The following is a 25,700-nucleotide window of genomic DNA, read 5'->3' on the forward strand; positions in this document are numbered from 1 at the left end:
TGCTACCGGTCGTGGTCTTGACCGTCTCAACCAGCTCTCCCATTGCGTCATCGCTTCGAGCTCCGTTACAGATCGCAGCTGATCGCCTCATGAGATGCACATGTATCACATGTGTTTTTAACACTGATTGGGTAGAATAACAAGGATTATCGGTTACTTAACAGGAGGGTAGCTGGTCTGAGAGGTTAAACTCCGAAAAAAGATGACGAGCTTCCTCTCTGAGGGAGGCTGTGATCGAGGCGGTTGCCAAGAGAAGCCCTTCCTCACCCCGGAAATGACGGGAAGGAAGGCGCCGATGAGTCCTCCGGTCCTCCTTTGTCGACGCTAGCTGAGCCTGTTGCGTTACTCCGGCATTGTGGACCACTTCAGCAATGGTGTGATTAATAAACTGGTGTGCTTGTGTAGGCGCTACCGAATGTATTTCCGTCTCCTGCACGGCGCGGCTTGGTGAGGTTTTCTGCAGGACACTGACACCTAAAACTGATGGGTAAACCCGCTGACTCGTTGGCTCGCGTCGGGACTGTTAGACATTGTTAGACCCGGGCTCATGTAACCTTGGTGCCTCCCACTATGGCCAGTTCCGACCGGTATCTAGTGCAGTGTGTCGTTATGAGGGAAAATTGCATTGTTCGGGGCTCTGTCGCGCTCCGGCTGATATGAACCGGGCTTACATACGACTGATGTGAACCGGGCTTACACATGGCTGATCTGAACCTGGCTTGCACATGGCTGAGGTGAGCCGAGGTTACCATGGTCATGGGTTCAAAGCCACAGCTTTGGCCTTCCCAGGGTCGAGAGCCTGACTTACATGAGAGCCCAACTGACATTTGATGGTTTTCTGCTCTGATGGTTATCTATTCTGTTACACGTATTAACTTGGTTTTCATTTCATATCCGTCATGTTGTGCCCCACCAATTTGATTATGTTTAGAACTTTTCGCACTAAAGTCGCGGTTCACAATTAAATTATGGGTCATCCTCATGTTTATTTTACACGAGAAAGTGCATCTGTCGTTGCAATGAATTAAAAACAATTGCATTCTGTGTCGTTTTGCCCACCATGTGAGGAGTTCGTGTGCAGCATCTGATGCGACGAAGGTGACCCCCGTGTGACACCAGTGCTCCCCAGCCTAGTGAGCGGAGGAGTTTGACTAAACTGTAACACCCACGTCCCTCGTGTCTCCCCTTTGAGTCTCCGTACTGTGACGCCACTGAACCCGTGACTAACGCCACCCTGTGCCCGTCAGGTGGAGGAGGCTCCGACGCGGTGAGGGCCGGCCGGGAGCCGCCCGCGGCCGCCCTGAGTCACCATGCTCTCTCAGATGTTCTCCCGACTGGTGATCCTCGTCTTCGGCACACTCTACCCCGCCTTCGCCTCGTACAAGGCCGTCAGGACCAAGAACATCAAGGAGTACGTCAAATGGATGATGTACTGGATCGTGTTCGCCTTCTTCACATGCCTGGAGACGGTGACAGACTTGTTCCTGGTGTGGTTTCCCTTCTACTATGAGATCAAGATCCTGCTGGTTATATGGCTGCTCTCGCCGGTCACACGGGGGTCCTCGATTCTCTACAAGAAGTTTGTGCACCCCTGGCTGGAGAGGAATGAGAATGAGATCGACCAGTACATTGAGCGCGCCAGTAAGAAGAGCTACTCGACCGTCATGACGCTGGGTGTGCGGGGAGTCAACATGGCCACCCAGGTGAGATCGGCGCTTCAGGCGGGTGTTAGATTAAGTTATATAATGAGCGGTTTTTGAACAAGTTTGATTAGTTTTGCTTTCCTCCGCCAATGGTTATTGTACTGACAGTGACAAGCTGCTGAGTGCTTACTGATACGTTAGTAATGTAGCTAAGGGACGATCACATTAGAGCAGCTGACTTCTTCGTGCATGTTGAGGTGCTTTTGCAAACCTTAACCTTTGATCTAAGACCGCCTCTCAAAATATTTACAAAATGCATGAAAAATATTAACATTTAGTTATGGTGTGATGTTCCTTATCCGAAACTTCTGTATCGAATGTGATGTTAAACTTATCGAGTTCCACCGATGTTGTCTCACCTTGGTCTCACCTAAAGAGCTCTCAACCACACAGAAATGTCGAGCTGTCTTCCCTTTCCGACCTGCCGCCGATGACTGTTGTCTCAAATCTGGACCATGTTGGCCGATGCCTAACATCTCCCACGTTTGTCAATACCAGACTCCCGGACTCCTGAACCTAGCGCTGTAGCCATCTGTCATCCCCACCCTCCCTTCCTACTGCCGGTATGTGCGAGACTCGGGGAGGACCGGCCCGCAGCGCTCTCCCGCTCCATCGGACGGAGCACCTGCACGGCACAGGTCTATTCCTAGCTGCGTGCGGCCGCCGCGCCCGCCGGACAGATTTACATAAACACGCGCGATATAGCGGCGCTCGCAGCGTGTGTGCTTACCTGATTCACATGGGATGTAAACTGGCGGAGAATGTTGATGGGCCATAAGGGTGAAATCAAATGGGGACGCGGAAGCGTGGGTTAGCGTCGGATTGGCATGCCTGACGTTTTGTTGGGCTGGCTTGGTCAGAAAACTGTCATGTGAGCTAGTCTGTTGGTGGCATCCTTGTCAGCAGTTTCCGCTGCATGGCAACATTTTCATAGAATTCTTGACTCAGTAGCTGCTCAAATTTACAGCAGCTATGTTCAAATTCCTCAAACTACACCTTTTGAACTAATCCAAGTGATGTATTCCTCTGGCCGTAGTTCCTTGTGTTGTGCGGCTTTGTTTACTATGGTTTACGGTGACCTGTAGCTGTCTACTCCCGTCATAACATCTGTCAATCATGGCCTGTCTAGTGACTACTCTAACTGTCGATTCCCTTGCGTTTCATATGCACTCTTCAGTCAGTCTAACCTGGCGCGTTGCGGCGCTGTGACCTGTAATTACGCGACCTGTTCTGACCTGACATTACCTCTCCGACAGATGATCATGCAGACGGCGATCCGCGGCGGCGGCGGCATCGTCGACCACCTCAGGCGCAGCTACAGCGTCAATGACGTGGCCGACCTGGCCGGCGGCCCGGACGCCGGCGACTTCAACTCTAACCGCGTGAAGCGGCTGCCGCAGATCGTTGACGTGACGGAGGAGCTGGACTCCGACGCCGAGCCCGTCACCTTCCCGATGGCCGGTCCGTCGGCTGGCGCCGCCGAGGCGGCCGCCGAACCCAAGCGCCGACCGCGCCGCGCCGCCACCAAGCCGGCGGTGCCGCGCGCGCGCGCCACGCGCAAACCGCGCTCGGCCGAGCGCGAGGAGAGTGACGAGGCGGACCGTCCGCCGCCGCCGGCCTGGGAGCAGGCGCAGTCGATGGAGGATATCAGCTCCGGGTACAACTCCGGCGAGCCGTTCTACGACGCCGTCACCCGGGAGGACGATGACGCAGCGCTGGCCGGTCGGCGCTCCGGCGGCAGCCGCGCAGCGCGCGCCCGACCGCCCCTGCACGGGCAGCGAGCCTCCACCCGGGTCAAGTCGTCAGCGACCACCGACGTCTCCGGGTACGCCACGCTGCCCCGACGGCGCGCCTCCACGCGAAAACCCATTCCCAAGTATGACTGAGCCAGTGCGGGTAACGAGGGTGAGGTTGGGTGGCCGGACGTGCAGTGGGTAAACGAAGGACGCCAGTCAGGTGGGAAAAGATCATGGTTAGTGAAAATGAGTAAGGGATGTGTTGAGGGTGCTCCATGGGATGAGTTTGGGGCTCGCAGACCTGCGGGTCATCCACCAGTCACTGTGCTCTAGGGGACCTCCCTCGGGCTCGTACCAGCCGGCTACCACAGGCCGGTGCACAGTAGCGAGTGCGGATCGGCTGTCTTGGCGCCTGTCTGCACGGGATCCGTGGCGGCCGCACATTTACTCGAGATTCCACGACGATATTCCGAACGGAGAGTGGTGTGGACGATTTACGGGAGATCTTTCGCCCCAGCGAGCTTCCCTCGATCTGCTTTTTACCGAAAATTCGCCGCCCGAACTTCTGTTCCGTGGGATTTTTTACCGAAACTATGCACCGTTCTACGTTCTGCGTGTTGACCGTTTGGAGAGACTACTGTGATCTCATTTAGAACGTTCTCTGGGCTGTGCCGCCCGGCTGTCCCCCGTTCTCCGGTGAGAACGTGTGGCACAGACGGGGCGCACAGGGCCGCGTCGGGAGCATGTCGTGTCGCCACGACCGACTCGGTTTGTCGTAGCTTAAACATGCCGCGCGCCGCCGTTCATTTTTTGCCACGCGTGTCGGTTTGTGTGCATGTTTTTTACGCAAACGATAACGCTTACCCCGTGAAGTATGTTTGCTCACCCCCACTTTTCCGTCCCGTCCTTTAGCCAATAAATTCCTGATATTTGCGACTAACGAGGCTTTGTGACCCGTGTGACCCGTGTGTGTGTGCTAGTGCTGGCTGGGACGTGTGTTATTTTACCACCGGTCACGAGGATACAAGACATCCACTCGGGATCGTACCCCACAGGGGCGCCGGCGGCGGCTGGGGGCGGCGATACAGCGCCCGCCGGCCGCCAGCCGCCCCCCACCGTGATACCGTACATGTCAACTAACATAATGTATTTGTGAACAATAAACCATTATCATTTTGTGACTGGCCTGTTTTTAGTTCGCTCAGATTTTTCTCTATAACTGGCTTGGCTTGCTTGTAGTGGCGTGGCCGAGGCGATGTGAGTCACGCCCGAGAGGTATGACGCTGTGGCATGCTGATATGAATGAGAATGACAATGGTAGGTTACACGTAGTAGATACGTCATACGCTTCACATATGCGAGGAATGGTGAGTCGGTGAAGTGTTGTGATTGCCTGAAAATAATCCTGGCCATTAGTTCAATATCATTCAGACTGCAGAGACTTCCGAAGATTCTGTGGTTGTCTAGTTTATAAAATTGTATATGCAGGAAAGAGCTGAACATTCTGGAACGGAACATACCGAAATGTTGGCTAATGTTGGTCCTTGGACCTTGGACAAGACATCCTGGCCTAATCACCAAAAACAAAAAAACAAAATCCAGCTACGCAGTACGCCAACAACATTTGATTGTAATTGCAGCCGAAGCTGTTTCTATCATTGCACAGACTCATCCTAGATACTATTCTAATTTGATAGAGGATTCTTATGGGATCGATTCGCCAGCAGCATATGAAGAAACTCCTCGTTCGTGAAACATGTATTAGAACGATGACCAAATCATCTTAAATGCCCGTTAGTAACAATAGGATGGCACCTAAACTAATTAGCACTGTTCAGTAATTAGCACGTGCCCCATTTACCCTAAGTACCGCTCAGGTAGCATCTCTGCATCCCCCCCAGTTCGTTAGTGTCAAGTCAAAAGTGGCTTGGTAATGAACGAACTTAACAGCCTGAACGATTTAACCAAACTGTAGCAGCTCCCAAGGTAGCAGCTACCCGGTGCGCTCCCTCCAGCATCCTGTCTCAGGCTCGTAGAACTTCGCGGGCTTGAACTTGCGTGCGGAGCGCCGTGGTCCCGGTGGGATCCGAACGGTGTCAGCTGGTGGGAGTTCAGCATTCCCTGGTGGACGCTGTGCATCCGTTACCACTGGACCTGAGCATGGGCTCAAAGTCGGAGCCAGTTGCGTGTCCTGGGTGTGACGTTCTGGCTCATACTGTACCCTTCGTGTCTCGGGTGAGTCGGGAGGGTGGATGACTGGCGTCGACAGGCTGCTGGGCGCCTCCAGTCTGCGTCCAGTCACCGGGGCACGAGGTCCGATACTGAGTGTCGCCGGTTGGAATGCCCTTAGGAATCGACGATTTCTGTTCGTGATGCGACCCGTGCCGTCCACCTTCACGCAGTACTGGTCATGCCCCAGGGCTTCCATGACGACGCCTGAGCGATCCCATTTGTTTGGGTGGGAGCCATGCTGATTTTGAATGAAGACATGTTCGCCGACTAAGAGAGGACGGAGCGGGCGGGATCCCTTGGTCATCTCTTCGGTTGTGCGTGTCATGCGTGCTCGCAGTGCGTCCTCCTTTGCTGCCCAAGCATCTCGCCAGATGGGGCGGATGTTCGGGTTGGAGAACTTCTCAAGTCGATTGACGAATGAGAAAGCATCACGCAGGGGCCGACCAAAGACTATTTGTGCCGGCGAGACGTTGCAGTCCGGGTCAGGGGTATTTCTCAGCTGCAGCATTGCACGGAGAAAACTGTCCTGGTTGAGAGAGCCGTTGGGACCAGTATTTGACATGAGAAGGCGTTTTGCCGTCTTGACCGCGACTTCAGCTCTGCCGTTTGATACGGGGAAGTAGGCCGACGAAACACGATGCCGAACACCCCAGGTGCTGAAAAACTCCTTGGTTGAGCTTGCCGTGAATTCTGGGCCACCGTCCGTAGAGATCTCTTCCGGTACACCGAACGTCCTGAAGAAGGCTCGGAGGTGGCTGATGAGGCCAGAAGCGCCTGCCATGACAGTTCCCGAGGTCGACCCGAATACTTCTACCCATCCAGAAAGACGGTCGCCCACGACCAAGTAATGACGACCACCATGGTCGAAGAAATCAGCGAAGACAGCCTCGAATGGTGTCGATGGTGGCGGTGATGGGATGGGTGGCGTGTCAGCCTGCGACGGTGAGTTACGGTTGCAGTCGGTGCAGCGATCGCGGGTCTCCCGGATATCTTTGCACATGCCTGGCCAATATACAATGGTGCGCGCGCGCTGCTCCATCATTGATATGCCCTGGTGAGCAGAATGGAGGTTGGCCAATACACGATGGCGCAGAGCTGGGGGGACGACAACTCGGTCCTGGTAGAGGATGACGCCGTCTTCCACGTAGAGGGAGTCGAAGAGATGATGGAGCTGGGCTACTGTGGGATCTTGTACACGGTCGATCCAATGTCCGCTCTCGATCATGTCGAGGAGATGACGCCAGGAAGCGTCCTTGGTCGTCTCTTCTGCGATGAGCGACCAGGGGAGCGCCATGTCGCGAGCTTCGTGACGAATTGCTTCAGTCAATGCGACTTCCACCAGATCCTGTGCGCTGAGTTCTGAGCCACTCGTAGATTGAGACGCAGTTGGGTTCCTGGAGGCAGCGTCGGCAGCATGATTTGATTTTCCTGGCAGGTGCATGATCTTAAATCGCCATGGCAGAGTGCGCTGTTTCAACCGAAACAGTCGGCTGTTCGTGATCTCGTCAAGGGTCCTGTCTCCGAAGATTTTGATCAGGGGCTTATGATCTGTAGCGACGACTAAGTCATCGCAGCCTTGGGTGAAGAACCTGCTTTGTTCCAAACCCCAAGCGACGGCGAGTGCTTCCCCTTCGACGGGTGCGTACCGCTGCTCGGCGGACGTCAGAAATCTGGAGCCAGCCAGGGTGATTCTCCAGCCATTCGGACAGCAGTCGGGCGAGTCTGACCGACAACTGCAGTGCTGCTGGAGGAGAAAGTACCCAATCCCTCGGCAGGACCAATCAGGACGCAGGCACGTCTTCTTTGTCACGTCGAAGATCTTGACGCCGTGTCTGATCGCATCAACTATGACTGTTTTTGATTTTTGGAACGCCTCTTCCAGTTCCGGAGACCACACAAACTTGTGGCGTGGGCTGAGGAATGGCTTGAACAATGCAAGGGCATCGCGCAGCTGCGCATAGTTGGCTACCTGGTTCACGAGACCAAACCAGCTTCTTACGTCAGTGGTTGACGTTGGCGCTGGGAAGTCCCGGATAGCATCGAGGTACTTTGGTAGCGGTTCGATGTCCGTTTCAGAGATGTGGAAGCCTGCAAAGTCAGCTGACCGCTTGGCGAACTGAAACTTCTCTGGGTTGAGGACTATGCCAGCTTTTCCCACACGAGTGAGGAAGTCGATCGTTCTCCACCAGTGCTCCTCCAGGTTGGAATCGTAGTGGATGGTGTCATCGACACATCGTTCCTTCCGTTGGAACGTTGACAACACTGCATCGAAACGGCGGTTGTATCCATCTCCAGACGAGAGGAAACCCTGAGGTGCACGGGTGTAGCGCCACCTGCCGAACGGCGTTATGAACGTGGTGAGGTGGCGATCGGTCTCTCGAAGTGGGACGCTATGATAGCCATTCCATGCGTCTGTCACTGTCTTCCACGTGTTACCGGGGACACGCCTGGCTAGGTGGAACGGAGACTCTGCAGAGAACGTTTCTCGACGACAGAACTTGTTCAGAGGTGACAAGTCCACCGTTCGTCGCGGAGATCCGTCATGCTTCCGAGTAATGACCATCCGATGACACCATGACACTGGTTCGCCGTAGGGGACACGTTCGATGACACCCAGTGCTTCATCCCTGAGTAGATCTTCATGGACCTGTTTCTGCCAGTGCAGAGGTATGTTAGCCGCGGTATGACACGTCCGTGGAGTGGCGTTTGGGTCCATGTGGATTTCTAGCGGTGGGCCCTCCATGCATGGCATGGGCTGATGGGGACAGGTGTTGAAAGTGGACGCGCTATACCGATCCAGTAACCAGGTCGCCATCCGCTCGTTGTTGTCTGGTGTGCAATCGAACGGTAGGGAGGTTGGTCGGGGCGGTACTGACGTACGTAGTGGGCACGAGCAGGGCGCTTCTCCGACCGTCTCTGTCACGTTGCATCCACCATTGACCGAGCGTAATGTGCTGGGGGATGGAGTTGAGATGCCGTCCTCTCTGTCCGGCGCGGCTAGGCCCTGCTTTTCAGTGCCCAGTGTCCCTCTTTCTGCACTGGCTTTTGACTTAGCACCCCCGGCAGGAAAGTCCGCCGACAGCATGCCAAGCTCTAGCATGGTCTCATATGAGAGATACATTGAATGTACAGCGTTGCTGACGTAAATCATCGAGCGGCAGGTGGTGACTTCTCCCCCAGAGGTGTGGCTAGTTATCCTTGCGAAGAACGCACCCTCTATCGGGATAGGCGATCTGTTGGCCGCGGACATGCCGAGCTTGACACGGAACAGACTGTCCCGAGAGAACCCGTGGGCCAAGTACTCTTTAAGAGACCACAAGTCAGACTGCGCACCTGTGTCTGCTACTGCAGATACCTGAGCCCGGACCGATGGATCCGGGGGAGCCCGAGGTCGGTGCTTGGCGGACATGTCAGCAGAGATCGTTATGTTGACCCGGGGGTGGTCACGGAAACGTGCTTTCTTCCATTCTCCTTTGTTAAAGATATGGTGGTCCAGGACGACGCTATTGACAGTGTTCTTCCGGTGTGAAGGTTTCTTCCGTCCTGTTTTTTGTGCTTCCCGGCCCACTGAGCAGGCTTCTTCAGTGGTCATCTGAGAGACCGTGTCGGTCTCTACCGTCTGTGCGGCAAGCTCAGTCTGAGGCTGGGCCGTCGGTGAGCGTTTATCTCGACGTTTTGCACGGAAACAATCCAAACAACGAGGGTGAGGTTTTGCGTTCCACCCACGAGGGCCTTCAGTGAACACGCAATAGCGTTTGTTGCAGTCTGGACAGTTGACCTGTCTCGTCCGATCTGCAGCAGATGGGACAGGTGTCGACACCTGAGGCCCTGGGGGACTGCGCTGCCGTCGGAGGGTCGATACCGCTGACATCGACGGGGGAAGAGCGTTGCGGGCCATTTCTTTGGTTTCCACCAGCGCGATGACGTCATTTACGGCCATTGAGTGAATTGTGCGATCGCCTATCACCTCGCGCCGAATGTCGCAGTCCGATATTCCGTTCAGAAGGACGTCCCGGATCACGTGATCGGTATAGTCCACCTGACGCTCGCATTTGCAGTCAGCCTTGAAGTTACACGTTTCAGCCTTACCGCGTACCTTCGCAGCGAACGATCTGAAAGGTTCGTCGCGCTCCTGTCGCAGTTGCAGCAGTTCTGAGCGCAAGACTCCAAGAGCGACAGGGATCACTGCTAGACACCGCATGCACTCGAGCACATCGGACAGCGACCCATTCACGACTGAAGCATTTGCTTTCAGCATGCTGTCGCCAAGCTCGGTACTGGCACATTGGAAGAGTTGCGATGGCGCTGATGCGTCATCTATCCCAGACCCTGTCCGGAAGACATCCCACCGCCGAACAAACACGTTCCATTCTTCGGTGGTGACGCCAACATCCACTCTCGGGCGCTCGAGCTTTGGTCCTTGTCTGACGGGCGCGCGAGCAGTCTCCGATCTGGATTGGTGAGCTAGGCCATGATTGGTGAGGATGGCGATGGCTAGGGCTTCCGATACATCGTCACTACGAAATTCGCATGACGGCACTGAGCAGGTCACGATCACCATTTTGTCTCATAAGAATCAATAGCCGGCTTTTACTAAAAGTTTACATTTTTAAGATGATTTGGTCATGAAGAAACTCCTCGTTCGTGAAACATGTATTAGAACGATGACCAAATCATCTTAAATGCCCGTTAGTAACAATAGGATGGCACCTAAACTAATTAGCACTGTTCAGTAATTAGCACGTGCCCCATTTACCTAAGTACCGCTCAGGTAGCATCTCTGCAGCATATTTACGTCTGGACAACGAGTTGCGTTGGAGAGGCCGGAAATAGTGGCGATTTCAGGACCGCAAGAATGGACCACAGTGTATATAAATAGAATGGACCGTCATTGGAGTGACTCTTTTTTAAAACGTGCACTGTTTTCGGCCGGAATTTAATAGTTACTACAAAATATTTTGTAATTACGTTTCCACCAAGAACGAATGCCATCAGGGCTAAATTTTTAATACTATTGCATTTTATCAAGAAGCATATAGTGCTGTTATATTGCAGTTTTAGCGCGTTTGTTACAAAATATGAAGCGAATAAGCGTCAGTGTAATTCATCAACAGTGCCAGAAGTTAACTTGAGGGAAAGCTATGCTAATTGCTCTTGTCCATCCACTAAAATTTATTAAGTATTTTGCTTTGTGTATTCCAAAAGGAGAGGGAACTATTTGGCAAGTAACTACAGGCCTGTGAGTCTGACTAGTCATGCATGTAAGGTCATGGAAAGAATTATCAAAAGGCACCTGCTCAATCATCTATTAGAGAAAGATCTCATCTGCAAAGAACAGCATGGCTTTGTACCCAGAAAATCATGTCTGACCAATCTTCTAGAGGCTCTGGAGGATTGGACACACATACTGGACAGCAGCACTGGACTGGACATCATCTATTGTGACTTTAAAAAGGCCTTTGACTCTGTGCCCCACCGAAGACTTGTTAAGAAGCTGGCTGCCTATGGTGTCAAAGCAGGAGTGCTTCAATGGATCACAGACTTTCTTCAGGACAGGACTCAGAAGGTAGTAGTTCATGACCAAGAATCTAGAGAAGAGGCTGTGACCAGCGGAGTTCCGCAGGGATCAGTATTGGGACCCATCCTGTTTGTGATATATGTCAATGAATTGCCCACATTGGTCCAGTGCGACGCAAAACTGTTTGCAGATGACATGAAGATTTATCGTAAGGTCAGAAATTCAGAGGACTCAGAACAACTTCAGGCAGACCTAGATAGACTCTCGCAATGGACTGAACAATGGCTTCTTGAATTCAACCCCCAAAAGTGTAAAGTGATGCACTGTGGACCACAAAACCCAAAAAGATCTTACAGTATTAGAGGAGTCAAACTAGAAGTCACAGATAAGGAGCGAGACCTGGGGGTGACTATAACAAACGACCTTCGACCTACTAGTCACTGTCAAAGAGCTGCGAGCAAAGCAATGGTAGCTCTCCGAATGATAAAGAGGTCCTTTGACCAAATCACAGCAACAAACTTCACCAGCCTCTTCAACTCATATGTGAGACCACACCTGGACTACTGTATACAAGCTGTGGGTCCCCAAGCTGTTCAAGATATCAGTCTCCTCGAAAACATCCAGCGCAGAGCTACAAGATTGGTGAGGGGGTTAAAGCACAGGCCATACCAAGAAAGACTAAAAGTCCTGAAGACCGTATCTATTAAAGACAGGATAAAAAGAGGCGACTTGATTGAGACGTATAAAATCATGTCAGGGAAGCTCAATGTGAGGAGAGAGAAGTTTTTCAAACTGAGGACGACAAACACAAGAGGTCACCATATGAAATTACACAAGGAGCAGTCAGTCCATCAAGCCAGACAAAGGTTCTTCTCACAGAGGGTGGCTAATGACTGGAACAAGCTACCAGATGATGTTGTGTCTGCTGACACCACTGCTACATTTAAAGCTAAGCTAGACAAGCACCTCCAGCTCAAAGCCAACTGTGACCTGTGACCTCCAACCTCAATGAGTACCCTGACATGTTTCCTTGCCAACAATGACATGGACAACAAATAGCATACTGCTACCCCAAGTCCATTATCTATATACCTATACCTATATACCTATTTCATTTGTGCCTTCATGTCAGAACTGAAGGTGGATCATTAAATTTTCAACGCAGTTTACAAACAAGCATGTGGTCTTTCTCGTTTATAAGCAGTGGCTAAGAAAAGGTTGATCAATCCTGAAGTTCAGTCATCGTACCTCAACTTGGCAGCAAGATCCCCCAAGGACAGAGGATATATTGTATACATGTCCTGTAAATCAAAACAAACAAGCATTTGGTCTTTCTCGTATATAAGCAGTGGCTAAGAAAAGGTTGATCAATCCTGAAGTTCAGTCATCATAATTCATACCTCAACTTGGCAGCAAGATCCCCCAAGGACAGAGGAGATATTGTAAACCTGTCCTGCTAATCAAAACATTTTTGTGCCTGCAAAGGCTTAAGTTATCTGTGGTGTGTTCGGAGTTAGGCTATATGGCAGTTTTTGTTGTATGTTTATGTGGAGATTGAATATAACTGTGACCCTGTGCTTGTTTGTATACTTACAGTCAAACAGGGAACAGCACATTCACATAACATACTCACCTAGCACCTAACTCATAGCTGTACCCTGCAGGATCTGTACTTGTTCATGTCTCGAGCATTAACAAAGCACTAAAGTAAAAGCACTAAAGTAGCTTAGTAATCATTTCCCACATTTTCTGAGCATCTAACATGACATACAGCAGTGCAGAGCAGCTTCAGAGAAGAAACACTTTAAATGCACGGACTCACACCAGCCACCCAATGAGCCAGTTCCTCAGTTGACTGTTTCCCTGGACGCAGCTTGGCAATGTGAGCTAACTTTTGGCAAGTTGAAGGTTAGCAGGTAAGATTGAGTTAGGGTGAGTACCTACCTATAACTGGGTGCTACTGCCATGCAGGTCTTAGGTAGGCTGCAAATATGTGTGTCGTGTGATGATTGGGGTTAGGTCAGCTGTCAGGTTAGTCAGGTTCAGGTATGCTCATTGCTCAGGTCATATTTTTATGGACATTTAGCAAATTAAAAAACTAACAATCTAATCTAAGCTAACCCGACTAAACATGCACAACTACTGACTATAGGAACTGAGCACCTACCTACTTGTGCCTACATCTCATACCATGTCAAAGTAGAGTTCCTTGGTGGAAGATAACCCTCAGTACTTTTTATCCCAGCCCTGTGAAGAAAACTAATACTTCTAAGCTCTGAGTCACTGCCGGCCATCCACAGGAAGAAACGCTGAGACTGAGAGCTTTGCTATTGTATATTGGACCAATAATGACTATCACGAATGACTATGAACACATAATATGATCACATCGTTGCATGGATTGTCACATTGACAATTTTACTACAATCCTTTTTTCAAGAAATACAGTGATGATGATTAACATCAAAAATCAAAATCAACATAAAGTGGATTTAGTGATCCAAGCTTTCTCCTCCAGTAGCAATGGAATGATAACATGTTTCATTTGCCAGACACTGAGAACCTGATGCACATTACAATCTGCATAGCATCTAAGCATAGTAAAACTGCCCAAGTCCATTCATTCTAGATTTTAACTTGATAGTTAGCACTAATTTATCTTGCTGTTGTAAGTTATCATTCAATATTCATACCAATACATCAATATGCGCTCATCGCATGATCCTGCTCAGCGTGCTCTTCAGTATTGCTCCAAGGTCTGCAATATTATAGCTTGTTTTTGGACAATAAGCTCTTTTAATTTTACTTTTTCTTGCTGATATATGAGCCCGATCAACTTGCGTTTATCAACCAAAATTTCATAACTTGTTCAACTTGATATTGATATTGATATTGCTCAGTAGTCCAGGACCTCTGTCAGCCTTCTGGATACTTCAGATTGTTTTCAGTCAACATGCTTCTTAAATATGATATGTCAATCTTAAGGGATTCAAAACATCCAACAAAACGACGTACAAGAGCAAGAAAACCACCAGATAAACTAAAAAATGGCCTTGGAACAGAGCCAAGTGGTGCTCCATTTGTTTGTTTACAATGATTTTAGTGCTGATGTATTTTTAGGACTCTGAACGTCGGCTTATAAAAAATGAAACGTTTTTACAAAAGTTGTAAGGCAAGTAATATTTATATGAAAGAACTAAAATATTCAAAAGCCAAAAACTATGAAATACATGAATCGGAACGAAAAGGTAACCCAAAAATCCAGCCTAATCACCGGCTCATAAAACTGCAACACAATAAGCACTTTTCCCCGCAACTCGTTGTCCAGACGTAAATATGCTCGCCAGCATGCTAGTGCTTTCCCACTTCCCAGTAATACTTACAGGCAGCAGGCTTGATGTTAATAGATAGCCAATTGACATTTTGGTGACCAACTGAGTATTTCTGAGGACGATACTAAAAATTTAGTTTGAGGTACCGTCGGTAAAAGAAAAACTCTGATCAGCTGAATGAGTTCACAATAACAGCGCAGTTGATACAAAATATCCCGCACCGATCTTCGCATGCTGTGTGTTGTGTGACGTGTGTGGCATTGGCAAACGCAGGTAAGCGCTCGATTACGTAAGTGTGAGTTTACGTTTTATCTTCACACCACTTCACACTTTCCTATTTATTTTACATTTCACCGCCAAATGTATGTTTATTGCGTGCCTCTGTATCATTGAAGCTCAAGTTTTCATAATAATGTTGCATTTCATGGTTGTTGATTTATTTTGAAAATGACTGAACAGACTAAACCGATTTCCCACAATTTTGATTTCCACACAGCAGGCAGGACCTGGGCAGGACCAGCCAGAAAAGTATGGCAAGAGAGTCTTAAACATGACAAGTATAAACACAGGACAATATACCTGAAAAGAGGCGACAAGTTACATTAACACCGGGCCCTGTTTCACAGCATGATGTTACACTTTACAGTGAGCTATGGCTATGGTATGCTTTGCTACATTGTTGGTGCGGCATTTGAAACAAATTTGCCTTGACCCTTCAGCGACCAGCGTTGTAAGTGTCCAAGCTTGTTGATGCTTCTATGGAAAGTGGAATGGAAACCCAATACCCTGATACGTGTATTGTGCTGTAGTGTCGTGCCTTGGAACAGGGCCTAGCTCAGTTGGGCAAACTAGACCTTTGGAATCAAAATATGGAGGCATCAAAAGATTGATTCCTTATGACCATATTTGGGCATAAATGCAGACTATTTTTAACTTACCAATCACATAAAAATAAGGGAGTGTTTCAAGAAGGAGCATGCCTGATCTTGAACAGAAATGCTGGAACTATCTCCTAAGCAAAATAATATTGCTCCTATCATAACAATTTGAATTCTATAGGTAGTGAAAGGCAATCAAGGAATTGATTCACTTTAAACAGATAATCATAATATTGATTCCCCATCAGCTGGCTAATCATTATTTTGATTCACAGGTAATGTTAAGAGATAGGCAACAATGACTTGCAGGAATACATCATTTATCTTGCTATTATTCTCATCTAGTGGTATCCTCAGCACCACAACAGATACCTATAGCATTGTTGTACTTAACCTTCACTACATTTGATAACAATTCACAATTTTTAAATGTCAAAAATACAAAAACTGAAGCAACAGGTAAAAACCATATAATAAATATAAAAGCACTACAACAATGATAATTAGGGGTTTTAAAATTTCATTTTGCCATTTTACACAAATACTGATTGGTTAGTATGCGATTCATGATACAAAAATAACATACAGTGTGATTTCCTCAAAACAGCTTTTACGTGATGGACAGTGGCTTTGTCTTTTTCCCATTCACAAGGCCAAAGGGACAATTTCTTAGTTTTGAGGTAACACTTTTTGGAAACCTACAACATTTTTCTACCTTTTTAAAGAAAAATCTCACCGTCATGGGCCTTTTTTCAACCGTAATGATACATTTGAAGTCAAAAGTGTACCCAAATGAATCAAAAAATTGATTCCATGCCCATATTTGGTCATGGCTCCTCCCACCAGAATCAAATTATTGATGCCTCCATATTTTGATTCCAAAAGTCTAGTTTGCCCAACTGAGCTGGCTGCTGGGAGGGCAGATTTGCATCAGTCTGTTTGCAGACATAGGATGAAAAAGGTGCAATGCACCAGTCCATCCAAGGCAAATTAAGACTGACAAGGCTTTCCAGTTTCCATGTCATAGAAGCATCAAGCTGGGATGCTCTCTTAGTCCCTTTCCTTAGCCCTTGCAGTTAGGTGATATTTCCATGGAGACTAGTGTCAACTGTCAGTTGACAGCACTGCCAGCTACTTGTAGTGTGCAATATAATAGGGGCTTATTTTTTCTTGACTCCAAAAAGAAAAAGGGTTATGCCTGTCCCTGCTGAGTTCCTAATGCACAGTTATCTTAGATGGTGTTATAGTTAACATAGCTCTTGATTCACCACACTTGATATCACACCCACACTTGGCATTTCAGGCACTCCATACAAAGTCTACTGACTCTTAAGTGTCCTAGTCTGCACTCTGCACCTCCATGGAAAGCCATAGGGCCTTAGGAGAGCCCACATACTGATTAATGATTGGGCTTGCACATTAGGTTTTTTATACATTTTGATCTCAGATGAAGAAAGAAGTATTTTTTTTTTTAATTGCTGGGGTTTTCTGCAGAACTGAGGTTAGATACAGGATGTCCTTATAAAATTAGTTGATTCAAATCATACTGAACTTTCTAGATCACTATGTAATAATAGGTTTGGAACATTTCTAGGTTTCTGGTTGTTTGTGGCACAGGCTATCATCATTTTTATCAGTCATTGTGATTGGGCATCAAAAGGAGTATGGAATCCCAAATCAGTGAAGGTGAATAATGCACATCGCACATTACACATAGATATGCCAGCTTTCTCATGGTCACATTGCATGCTGCCATAAGAAGAAGCAGCTGCATTTATAACTGATTTCGCTCACTAAGCCCCTCCCCCGCCATTTCCGCAGGATGGGGATGCTGCCGGCTCTGTCGGCGCCCCTGCGGCCGACCCGCGCCCTGGTGCGCCGCTGTCTGAGCGGCCCTGCCCACCTGGGACCGTTCTCTGAGTATGTCCAGGGTCAGTCGCCGGCACCCAATGTCCGAGAGTACTTCTACTATATCGATCATCAGGGAATGGTGAGTTGGGAACGGTGTCACTCGATGATGGTGGGCCATTGAGGTGACGATGGTTGCAGCAACACTGTCGTATTCAAAATGGGATAACGGTGATGTAGTTATTGTGTACAATGACTCCTTGTCATGGCCGCAAACTGGAAATGAGTAGTTGGATAAATAAACACTACACGGTTGTTTGCTGGATTGTTTGGTGATTTCACTCTTGTGCAACAATGTAACGTATTCATACGAGTATTGTCTGATCGACGTGTGGGTGCCGGACTGGTGATAACCGGAGCCGCGTCCCTTCCAGCTGTTCCTGGATGACGCCAAGATGAAGAATTTCACCTCTTGTATCAAAGGTCAGTGTGTAGGGAGTGGGTTGCTATTTATGCAGTCACACCATTTCCTTGTTGAATCAGGGTGCATTGAACTTCATTCTGTTTGTACTTGTTTCGTAAGAATTGAAATGCAAATATGAAATAGCGCGAGTTTCGGAATCGAACTTTGCATAACAATCCTTCATCGCCATATTGTTAACATTCGCCTTTCATAAAGACGGCTGTTTGAAGTCGCTTGATCCATTTACATTTCCAACAATCGTTATTATGTCTTAGACATCTTTTGTCAGCGTCTCACGCACATTAATTCCGGTACGAGCGAAATGGCAGGAATCACCATCCCATTCACGATCTGTTCCTCTGTGTTGTGTTAATCTGAGTTCTGCCCCTCGTTACAGAGCAGAAATTCCTGCGCTTCTTCTTCAACCAGCTGCGGATGAACGACACGGAGCGGTACCCGGAGTTCCCATTCATATCACCGTGCGGCCGCGAACGCAACTTTGTTCGCTGTAACGACCTGCCCATTGTGTTCACACATGTGCTGGCGCCTAGCGACGGGTCGTCGAACTTCAAGCTGTCGTATAACCACGCGGGTGCGCTGCTGTCGACAGCGTTCGACCCGCACCTGCTCTGTATGCTGCCGGGCACGGGCCGGGTCTACCACCCGGGGCCGGCACGCGCCGGCGGCGTCGGTCTGGTCCGATCGGCGCTGGCCATCGAGTTCAGCCGCGGCTTCCGCTTCGACAAGGGCGAGACGATGCCGCCGACACACTTCCAGTGGGAGGGAGAGACGTACAAGCTGACCAACGAGCTGGTGCCGGCCCTGTTGCAGATGAGGGGCCGCTGTAACATGGACGCGCACCCGAGCGACACCTGACGGCCTCTGATGGGAGCTGAGGACATGACAGGAGGGTGGGGTGCATTGGAGTGGTGGTACCATGTGGCGGTATTCGGTAAGGGGTGCAGTCATCTTTGTGCAATGGAGGTGCGGCGTTATGGCTGCACATTGTATAATGTATATTGTTTCGTCGACTGTGGTCATTTGTATATACTTGCTGACAGATATGCTCAAAGCAGTACGTGATTTCTAGACCAGTTGTTGCTGTTGTTTTTGTGCGAGTGCCTTGACGCAGGTACAGCAGATGTGCTCATAATGTCAAGCCGTCAAGGTGAGGATCTGTTACGCTCTTGAGAGTCGCAATCCACCGTTGCGGAACCGGGAGGGGTTAAAAGTCGATCGACGAATCCGTTGTAGCGAGTCACTGACAGCCGCTGCATGGGTTTGTCCCAGCTGATACTCATTAGTGTAATTTAACATTGTTTTACATTGTTATACAATATACATGGTGCTTCATAGCTGGACGAGCCATATGCAGCGTTATATAAGATGTTGAATAGTATCATGTAAATAATCCGAAATACACACGTGACGATGCATTAGCCATTTATTAAATAACCACGGCGGCGCCAGGCTCTAATTAGAAGCTGCGTCCAGGCCTGGTTCGGTTCCGCCGCTACTAGAATCACAGGAAGCACGTCAGTGTCGGCATTAAAACGGGTTAGGAATTCGTCAGACGAGACGGATCATTCACACATCATTATGCGGGACATATTATCCATGTCAGTGCCACTTTGCCCCTGGAATCGGGGTAACATTGGATTTCATAGAGAGAATGCGCGCAACCATGGAAGACACACTAGCGGGATACAATATCGGCAGCCGCCTTCATAGATCAGCAACACACAGTTACGAATATCAATTATGATCAGGGAGGAACAAACGTAGCATAGCATCACATACAATCGGTACATACATGTTAATGTTTAAATATTAATGGTAAAGTTCTATTAGGATGTACCTGTGCTGCGTATTTCATGCATCACGCTCCAACTCCTAACGACACATCCAAGCGAAACCCACTCTGAATCGGCTGCCAAACTAAGTCTTCTTCAATCGCACGTCGAACCCGTCTCGGCGGGTCCAGCACTACACGGCTAACTACGGTCAATATCGCTGCCCCGCGGCTCTCGTTCTCAGAATATCATTGATTTTGTCGCCGCGGTCCCCTGTACTGCCAGACGGCTCGTCAGTGGGTCGCTACTGCAAGGTCGTCCGCCTCACAGCGTAGCAGATGTCTTTATCACCGTCGCCACTGATAGGAAGTCAGTTGCGCGGGGTGTCTGTCCACTGAAGACTGCACTGCGAGCTACTGCGTCTAGAAGATGGTGATCTCCACAGTTTGAAGTCTGTTGCTGCAACCGAAGTCAGCTGCCATATTGTGCAAAATTCTCCGCCAGAAGCGATCTCTTTATCACACACACAATCACAGTCTCTCGGGCGCTTTAGTTCGACAGCAAATCACCGTCCGAGGGCCCGGCTGACGTCACGTCACTCAGTGTCACATCACTAGGCGTCACTCTGCCCGTCCGTCACGTCACTCGCCGTCACATCACCCCTCCGTAACGTCACTCAGCGTCACACTCGGGCTGTCCGGCGCGGCGGGCGGGCCTCAGAGCGACTCGGGCTTGGAGAAGATGTCCAGTGTGCCGGGCTGGACCCAGGAGTAGCCGACGCTGGCCGGTCCCGAGGGTAGGTCCTCCTCCTTCTGAAAGGAAATGGGACCGGTCAGAGGTGAGAGGTCGGATGTAAACGGTCAGCAGTCAGCGGCCAGGCGGCAAGCAGTCAGCGGTCAGAAGAGAAATTACGAACCAAAGAACAATGGTGACTAATGTGGTACAGAAAACACGAACCAAAGAACAATGGTGACTAATGTGGTACCCACTCCACGGAAGATGCCATGGGTCCAGGAGTAATTTCAAATATCAACTCCACAGCTAACGACGCATACAAAAGGAGCAATTTTAGCTCCATTACAAAGCTTGTAAATAAGGAACATGGAACAAAGATAAGGTCATATCTACCACCGAGCCATGATGCGGATGCCAGCCAGTGAACCAGAAACGGAAGACACATTCGGCCTTAAACTAAACACGTCGGTCTAATCACCAAACATCCCGTCCTGAAGTTTACACTCCACCAGGCACCAACCAATGGTGATTGAGACCAGCACGATTAACAGTCCGCCCGTATGTCCATAAAACAGAGAAAAGTGTAAGCAGTTGGTATCCAGTATCCAACCTAACGGGGGGACTATTTCGTTGAGACAACTCGGCACTCTACCAACGCTCCACAGTCACCTTATTCTCCCTTACGACTCACAGCCTACACCATCCACTTGCTCTCTCCCTTCTCCCTCTCACCTCTCACGCCCCCTAGTCACCCGTCCTTTACCCTCATCCACCGTTCCCCATCCCATCCATTTCCCCTGCGGTACCTTGGGCTGGAGCATGGCCTGTCGGACGGGCTCGTGCACCTCGGGCCGGAACTGGCTGAACACAATGCTGTGCGGGTCGTCCGAGGCCGGCGGGTCCATCAGCCGGTCCCTGCTCAGCTTCACACACTCGGCGGCTCGCAGCGCGAACATGTCACGCGCCTTCTCAAACCTGGGCACAGGCACAAAAGAAGGATCAGAAATTCGAGTCCGTAGCGTTTGCGTGGAAAGCCCAATAACGGGCTGTCTCGCTGCCTAAATAAATGAAGTTACTCTGAATGGCGCTAAGAAGCATCAATGAACATGGGCCCATGGCGTCATGTTTCACTATCCCACAATTGATTCAGTTCCGGAGTTTTCAACCAGCCCCGAACCGAATGGACTTCATATGTATTTAATATACGAGTAACACATCCTTTATACGACACGAAGTATAGGAAAAAACACAAGACTTATTGACATTGAACGATCCAGATTATGGGCTTAACTGAGCACGGGTTATAGCACAGCACAGCACTGTTATTCTCATCTACGGCAGCTGACGCTCCCTACTAGCATCCTGCATCACTCACATGACGGCCGCCTCCGGGTTGGACGGCTGCACCGTCTCGATCTTGTAGAAGGCCTTCCGCAGGTAGAGCAGCACGTGCCAGATGTGGTGCGAGTTGCGCTTCCACCGGTGGAAGCCGCGCCGGATGTCCACCTCACCCGTCTCCGGGTGGACGAGCGGGTGGAAGACGGGCGTCTCCATTACCACTCGCTGCAGGCGGAGGGCGAGGGGAGGTTAGAACATAGTCCGTACACCGGTATCCACAGCCTACTTTCTACTTTGGTATCTCAGTGTACTCTGGTTACTCAGTCTTTTCCAGTTGCTCAGTCTACTCTACTTATTCAATCACTTTTGGTACTCAGTCCACTGTGATAATTCGGTCTTCTCTGGCGCATCAGTGATAACAGGCCATGAACCTCGCAATTCGCACACCCGGCGTCGCAGTGGCCTGCTGTCACGGTCATGATACTTAGTAAACCGTGACGGCCGAGCCGTGACAATGCAGTCGTGATACACTCAATGTTTGGATAATGTACCGTCCACGAAAAACAATGGACAAGGCCGAGCCAAGGCAAGATGCTCGGTTGTTGTGTGCTTTAATAGTTCGCACGGTGACCTAGTTGTTACCGAAGGGGCACGATGACGACAATAATAGCGCATTCACGACGGCACAACGGAGTATCGAGTGTCACTGGCAATATAACGGCGTGATTCATACAGTGCAAAGGCGGAAAGCTAACAATGATAAGCAGTATCCGGGCAAATTGAAGTGAGCGAGCCAAAGGCTAACATGAATGAAATGACACTTAACCGAGCTGAGATAAGGAAAGTGGCGGCTAGATGATTATCTAATACTTGAGAGCGATACGAGTACCGCAACAGCTCTGACTTCCCTTTGCTATAGTATATCCATCCCATTCCTTCCCTCTTCCTTTCCCCACCACCATCGTCTCCCCTCCCCATTCCTCCCTCTCTCTCCGCTCCCTCCTCTCTTACCGGGCAGTCTCCGTCGGGAAACTGCTCAGGGATGATGACGGAGAACCGGAACACGCCCTCCTGGTAGTAGCCCTGCCGTATGAACAGCACTCCGAACCACACTGAAACGACAGGACAGTGGTCACAACACGCCCTCCTGGTAGTAGCCCTGCCGTATGAACAGCACTTCGAACCACACTGAAACGACAGGACAGTGGTCACAACACGCCCTCCTGGTAGTAGCCCTGCCGTATGAACAGCACTCCGAACCACACTGAAACAACAGGACAGTGGTCACAACACGCCCTCCTGGTAGTAGCCCTGCCGTATGAACAGCACTCCGAACCACACTGAAACAACAGGACAGTGGTCACAACACGCCCTCCTGGTAGTAGTCCTGCCGTTTGAACAGCACTCCGAACCACACTGAAACGACAGGACAGTGGTCACAACACGCCCTCCTGGCAGTAGCCCTGCCGTATGAACAGAACTCCGAACCACACTGAAACGACAGGACAGTGGTCACAACACGCCCTCCTGGTAGTAGCCCTGCCGTATGAACAGCACTCCGAACCACATTGAAACGACAGGACAGCGGTCACAACACGCCCTCCTGGTAGTAGTCCTGCCGTTTGAACAGCACTCCGAACCACACTGAAACGACAGGACAGTGGTCACAACACGCCCTCCTGGTAGTAGTCCTGCCGTATGAACAGCACTCCGAACCACACTGAAACAACAGGACAGCGGTCACAACACGCCCTCCTGGTAGTAGCCCTGCCGTATGAACAGCACTCCGAACCACACTGAAACGACAGGACGGGAAATATGTTACAGAACACGACCATGACCGCACAAGCTTGAAATAGTACGCGTGTTACAGCATAGTTACAATGTCGTACTCAACTGAAAGGACAAAGAATGGTCGTATCAAAGGAGATCTTTGGGTGTACAGTACACTTGCTGATAAGACATTGCCGCAGGTCACAGGACCGATAGTGAGGGCACACTGAGTGCAATCTCTGAGCACAGTGCATGACGCTTAGCAATCGCACGCACAGTTTCACTACCACTCCCCACCACGAACCACGTCGTACCGCTTCGTATCACGACCCAACATCAACATCCTGGTCACTCGGTTGAGTGAACACAATGAGCCACACCTGACACTCAGCAGATTCAATACTGAATTCGAATCATACTAGACACTCAGCATTATCTGATCATGCTGACCATGATTAACTGATTTAACGGCAATATTAGCTAAACTATGCCCCTCACGATAAAATTCGTCGAGAACTAGGCGAGCTTGCATTTTCACGCGCATTTCTTGCTCGATTTTCTTCCAAAGTTCCCACACCGCTTCTACATCCCCTTCCTTAACACCTTATCGACTCCCAACTTCTCCCATCGTCTTTCCGACCCCCGACCCCCTCCCGGCGCGTCTGCCCCGATACTCACCCAGCGGCGTCCGCGCGGCGGGCACGGTGTACACGCCGGGCAGCCGCTGCCGCTGCAGCAGGTTGTACTCGGCCAGCAGGGCATACTCGAGGAAGAACGGCCCGTAGCAGTGGGCGCCGCGCGGCGAGCTGGTCCGGCTGTCGATCAGCTGGTTACTCATGGCCAGCTGCTGCTGCTGGTCCGGCACGCTGGGCAGCAGCTTCCGCATGGAGCCGCGCCGCACCAGCGCCGGCCCCGCCCCGTCCATCTGGGGACGGATGGGGAGGTGTTAAAATGACAACCACAGAGGGAGGGGAAGGCTCTCTGCGCCGTCCATCTCAAGGTGGCAGGGAAATAGATACATGTCCCCCGTCCCCATCAGAGGAAAAGTGTGGAACACACCTCTGCAACCGACCTGAGTCGGGGATTAACTAAACTTCTCTGACAAAGGCTGTCCTCGAAAGCTTCTCAAGCTTTGTGGGAACATGCAACGGTAGCGAGACTGAGACCAAGTTGCAAAGTTCGCTTGTAAAGCAAGCACTACACTGTAGATATCATCAAACAATGAGATTGCAAAATCGGAAAAGTGATAATTTTTACGCCTGTCGGCTCCCAACACGTATGTGAGAAGTATGTAAGAAATGTGGGGCAAAGAACAACGGTTCCGTGCGCTGCATCAATACGATCTATGTTGATGCAAGTCAAGCTACAGTGACGAAAATGACACTTAGCCACAGTACAGTAGCACGGCTTAGTTCCGTAGGCTAGTCCCATAGCTTGCACACAAGTCTCGATTTCAATTACCTATTCATCCAGCATCAGAAGTTCCTTATTCACAGCAGAAGTAAGTATAAACTCAGAGCACAAATCAATCACCCGGTAAAAACTGCCCCGGAAACCAGCCGTTCTAATCACCAACAAACGGCGGACCGGCCTGTGACACAGCTCGCCAGGGGTAAACTTGGTCAGGAACCGACCGGCACGGACGCCAACAGGGAAGGAAACAGACGCGCCGGCCAGCAGGATAGAGCGACAAAGGGCCGTCTCAGTGGTGCAAATGGTACGGCTCCTAGCCAGAGGTCACTGATACTGCACGGTACACAAGGTTGAAGACGGTAACCAGCGTCATTGAAGTTTGTTAAACTACCATTCACATCGGAATCGTCACCGGAAAGCGCGAAATACGGAAAAACGAATATAAAACCAAACCAATGATAATACCGATGAAACTACTGAATCGACCCCTGCTAATAAATCAAAGTTCCAAAGGCGCAACAAAGCCGACATCACGGTGCGGTGATGGCACCTTCCACAAGTTAGCTGTTGGCTCCCTTGGAGACCGGGTACTCACCGTCTCACTGAGTAGGTACCGACAGCAATTAACGAGCCATCTCCCGCCTCCACAGCCAACCAGACGGAGACCGGCGACCACACACCTCCACTCGAGCACGCCGCGCGCCACTGCACCCACGCCCGCTACGTAGCGGCTTCACAACCCGACTGACCAGTGACCACTCCACCCGCCGGCTCCAACGCGCTAACCCACGCAGCACCAGTCTCATGTCTGCCTGGTGCTGACGCATTTCCCGGTATATTATGTCACCGAGTACGGCGGAGTCACGGAATGCGACCCAAGATAGCCAGCACTGCCCAGCATGGACAGTACGACCGAGTGCGACCCAGCACGGCCGAGC

At 50.1% G+C, this 25,700-nt stretch overlaps 3 protein-coding genes across 6 annotated transcripts in view; 2 read left to right on the forward strand and 1 right to left on the reverse strand.

The window, feature by feature from the left end:
* Positions 1-4,620, forward strand: part of LOC122384348 (receptor expression-enhancing protein 2-like) — a 23,686-nt gene extending 19,066 nt beyond the window's left edge. For all 4 annotated transcript variants that reach the window (XM_043371684.1, XM_043371681.1, XM_043371683.1 and 1 more), the window contains exons 2-3: positions 1,248-1,703; positions 2,960-4,620. In XM_043371684.1, coding sequence (XP_043227619.1) covers positions 1,311-1,703; positions 2,960-3,589 — 1,023 coding nt within the window. In that variant the 5' untranslated portion in view covers positions 1,248-1,310 and the 3' untranslated portion in view covers positions 3,590-4,620. The remainder of the gene's footprint in view (positions 1-1,247; positions 1,704-2,959) is intronic.
* Positions 4,621-14,776: 10,156 nt separating this feature from the next.
* LOC122384350 (UPF0598 protein CG30010-like) lies at positions 14,777-19,149 on the forward strand. The gene is made up of 4 exons (XM_043371686.1): positions 14,777-14,794; positions 17,221-17,389; positions 17,682-17,730; positions 18,108-19,149. Exons 2-4 carry the CDS (start codon positions 17,222-17,224, stop codon positions 18,584-18,586), a joined length of 696 nt encoding a protein of 231 aa, XP_043227621.1. The 5' UTR covers positions 14,777-14,794; position 17,221; the 3' UTR covers positions 18,587-19,149.
* Positions 19,141-25,485, reverse strand: LOC122384349 (AKT-interacting protein-like). The gene is made up of 6 exons (XM_043371685.1): positions 25,358-25,485; positions 24,028-24,274; positions 22,588-22,688; positions 21,614-21,801; positions 21,045-21,213; positions 19,141-20,315 (listed from the first exon to the last, which is right to left on the reverse strand). The coding sequence occupies exons 2-6, from the start codon at positions 24,272-24,274 to the stop codon at positions 20,220-20,222; spliced, it is 801 nt and encodes a 266-aa protein (XP_043227620.1). The 5' UTR covers positions 25,358-25,485; the 3' UTR covers positions 19,141-20,219.
* Between the last annotated feature and the right edge of the window lie 215 nt (positions 25,486-25,700).

This window comes from Amphibalanus amphitrite, unplaced genomic scaffold (assembly GCF_019059575.1).
Source record: "Amphibalanus amphitrite isolate SeventyFive unplaced genomic scaffold, NRLGWU_Aamphi_draft 000187F_arrow, whole genome shotgun sequence".
Classification (NCBI taxonomy): domain Eukaryota; kingdom Metazoa; phylum Arthropoda; class Thecostraca; order Balanomorpha; family Balanidae; genus Amphibalanus; species Amphibalanus amphitrite.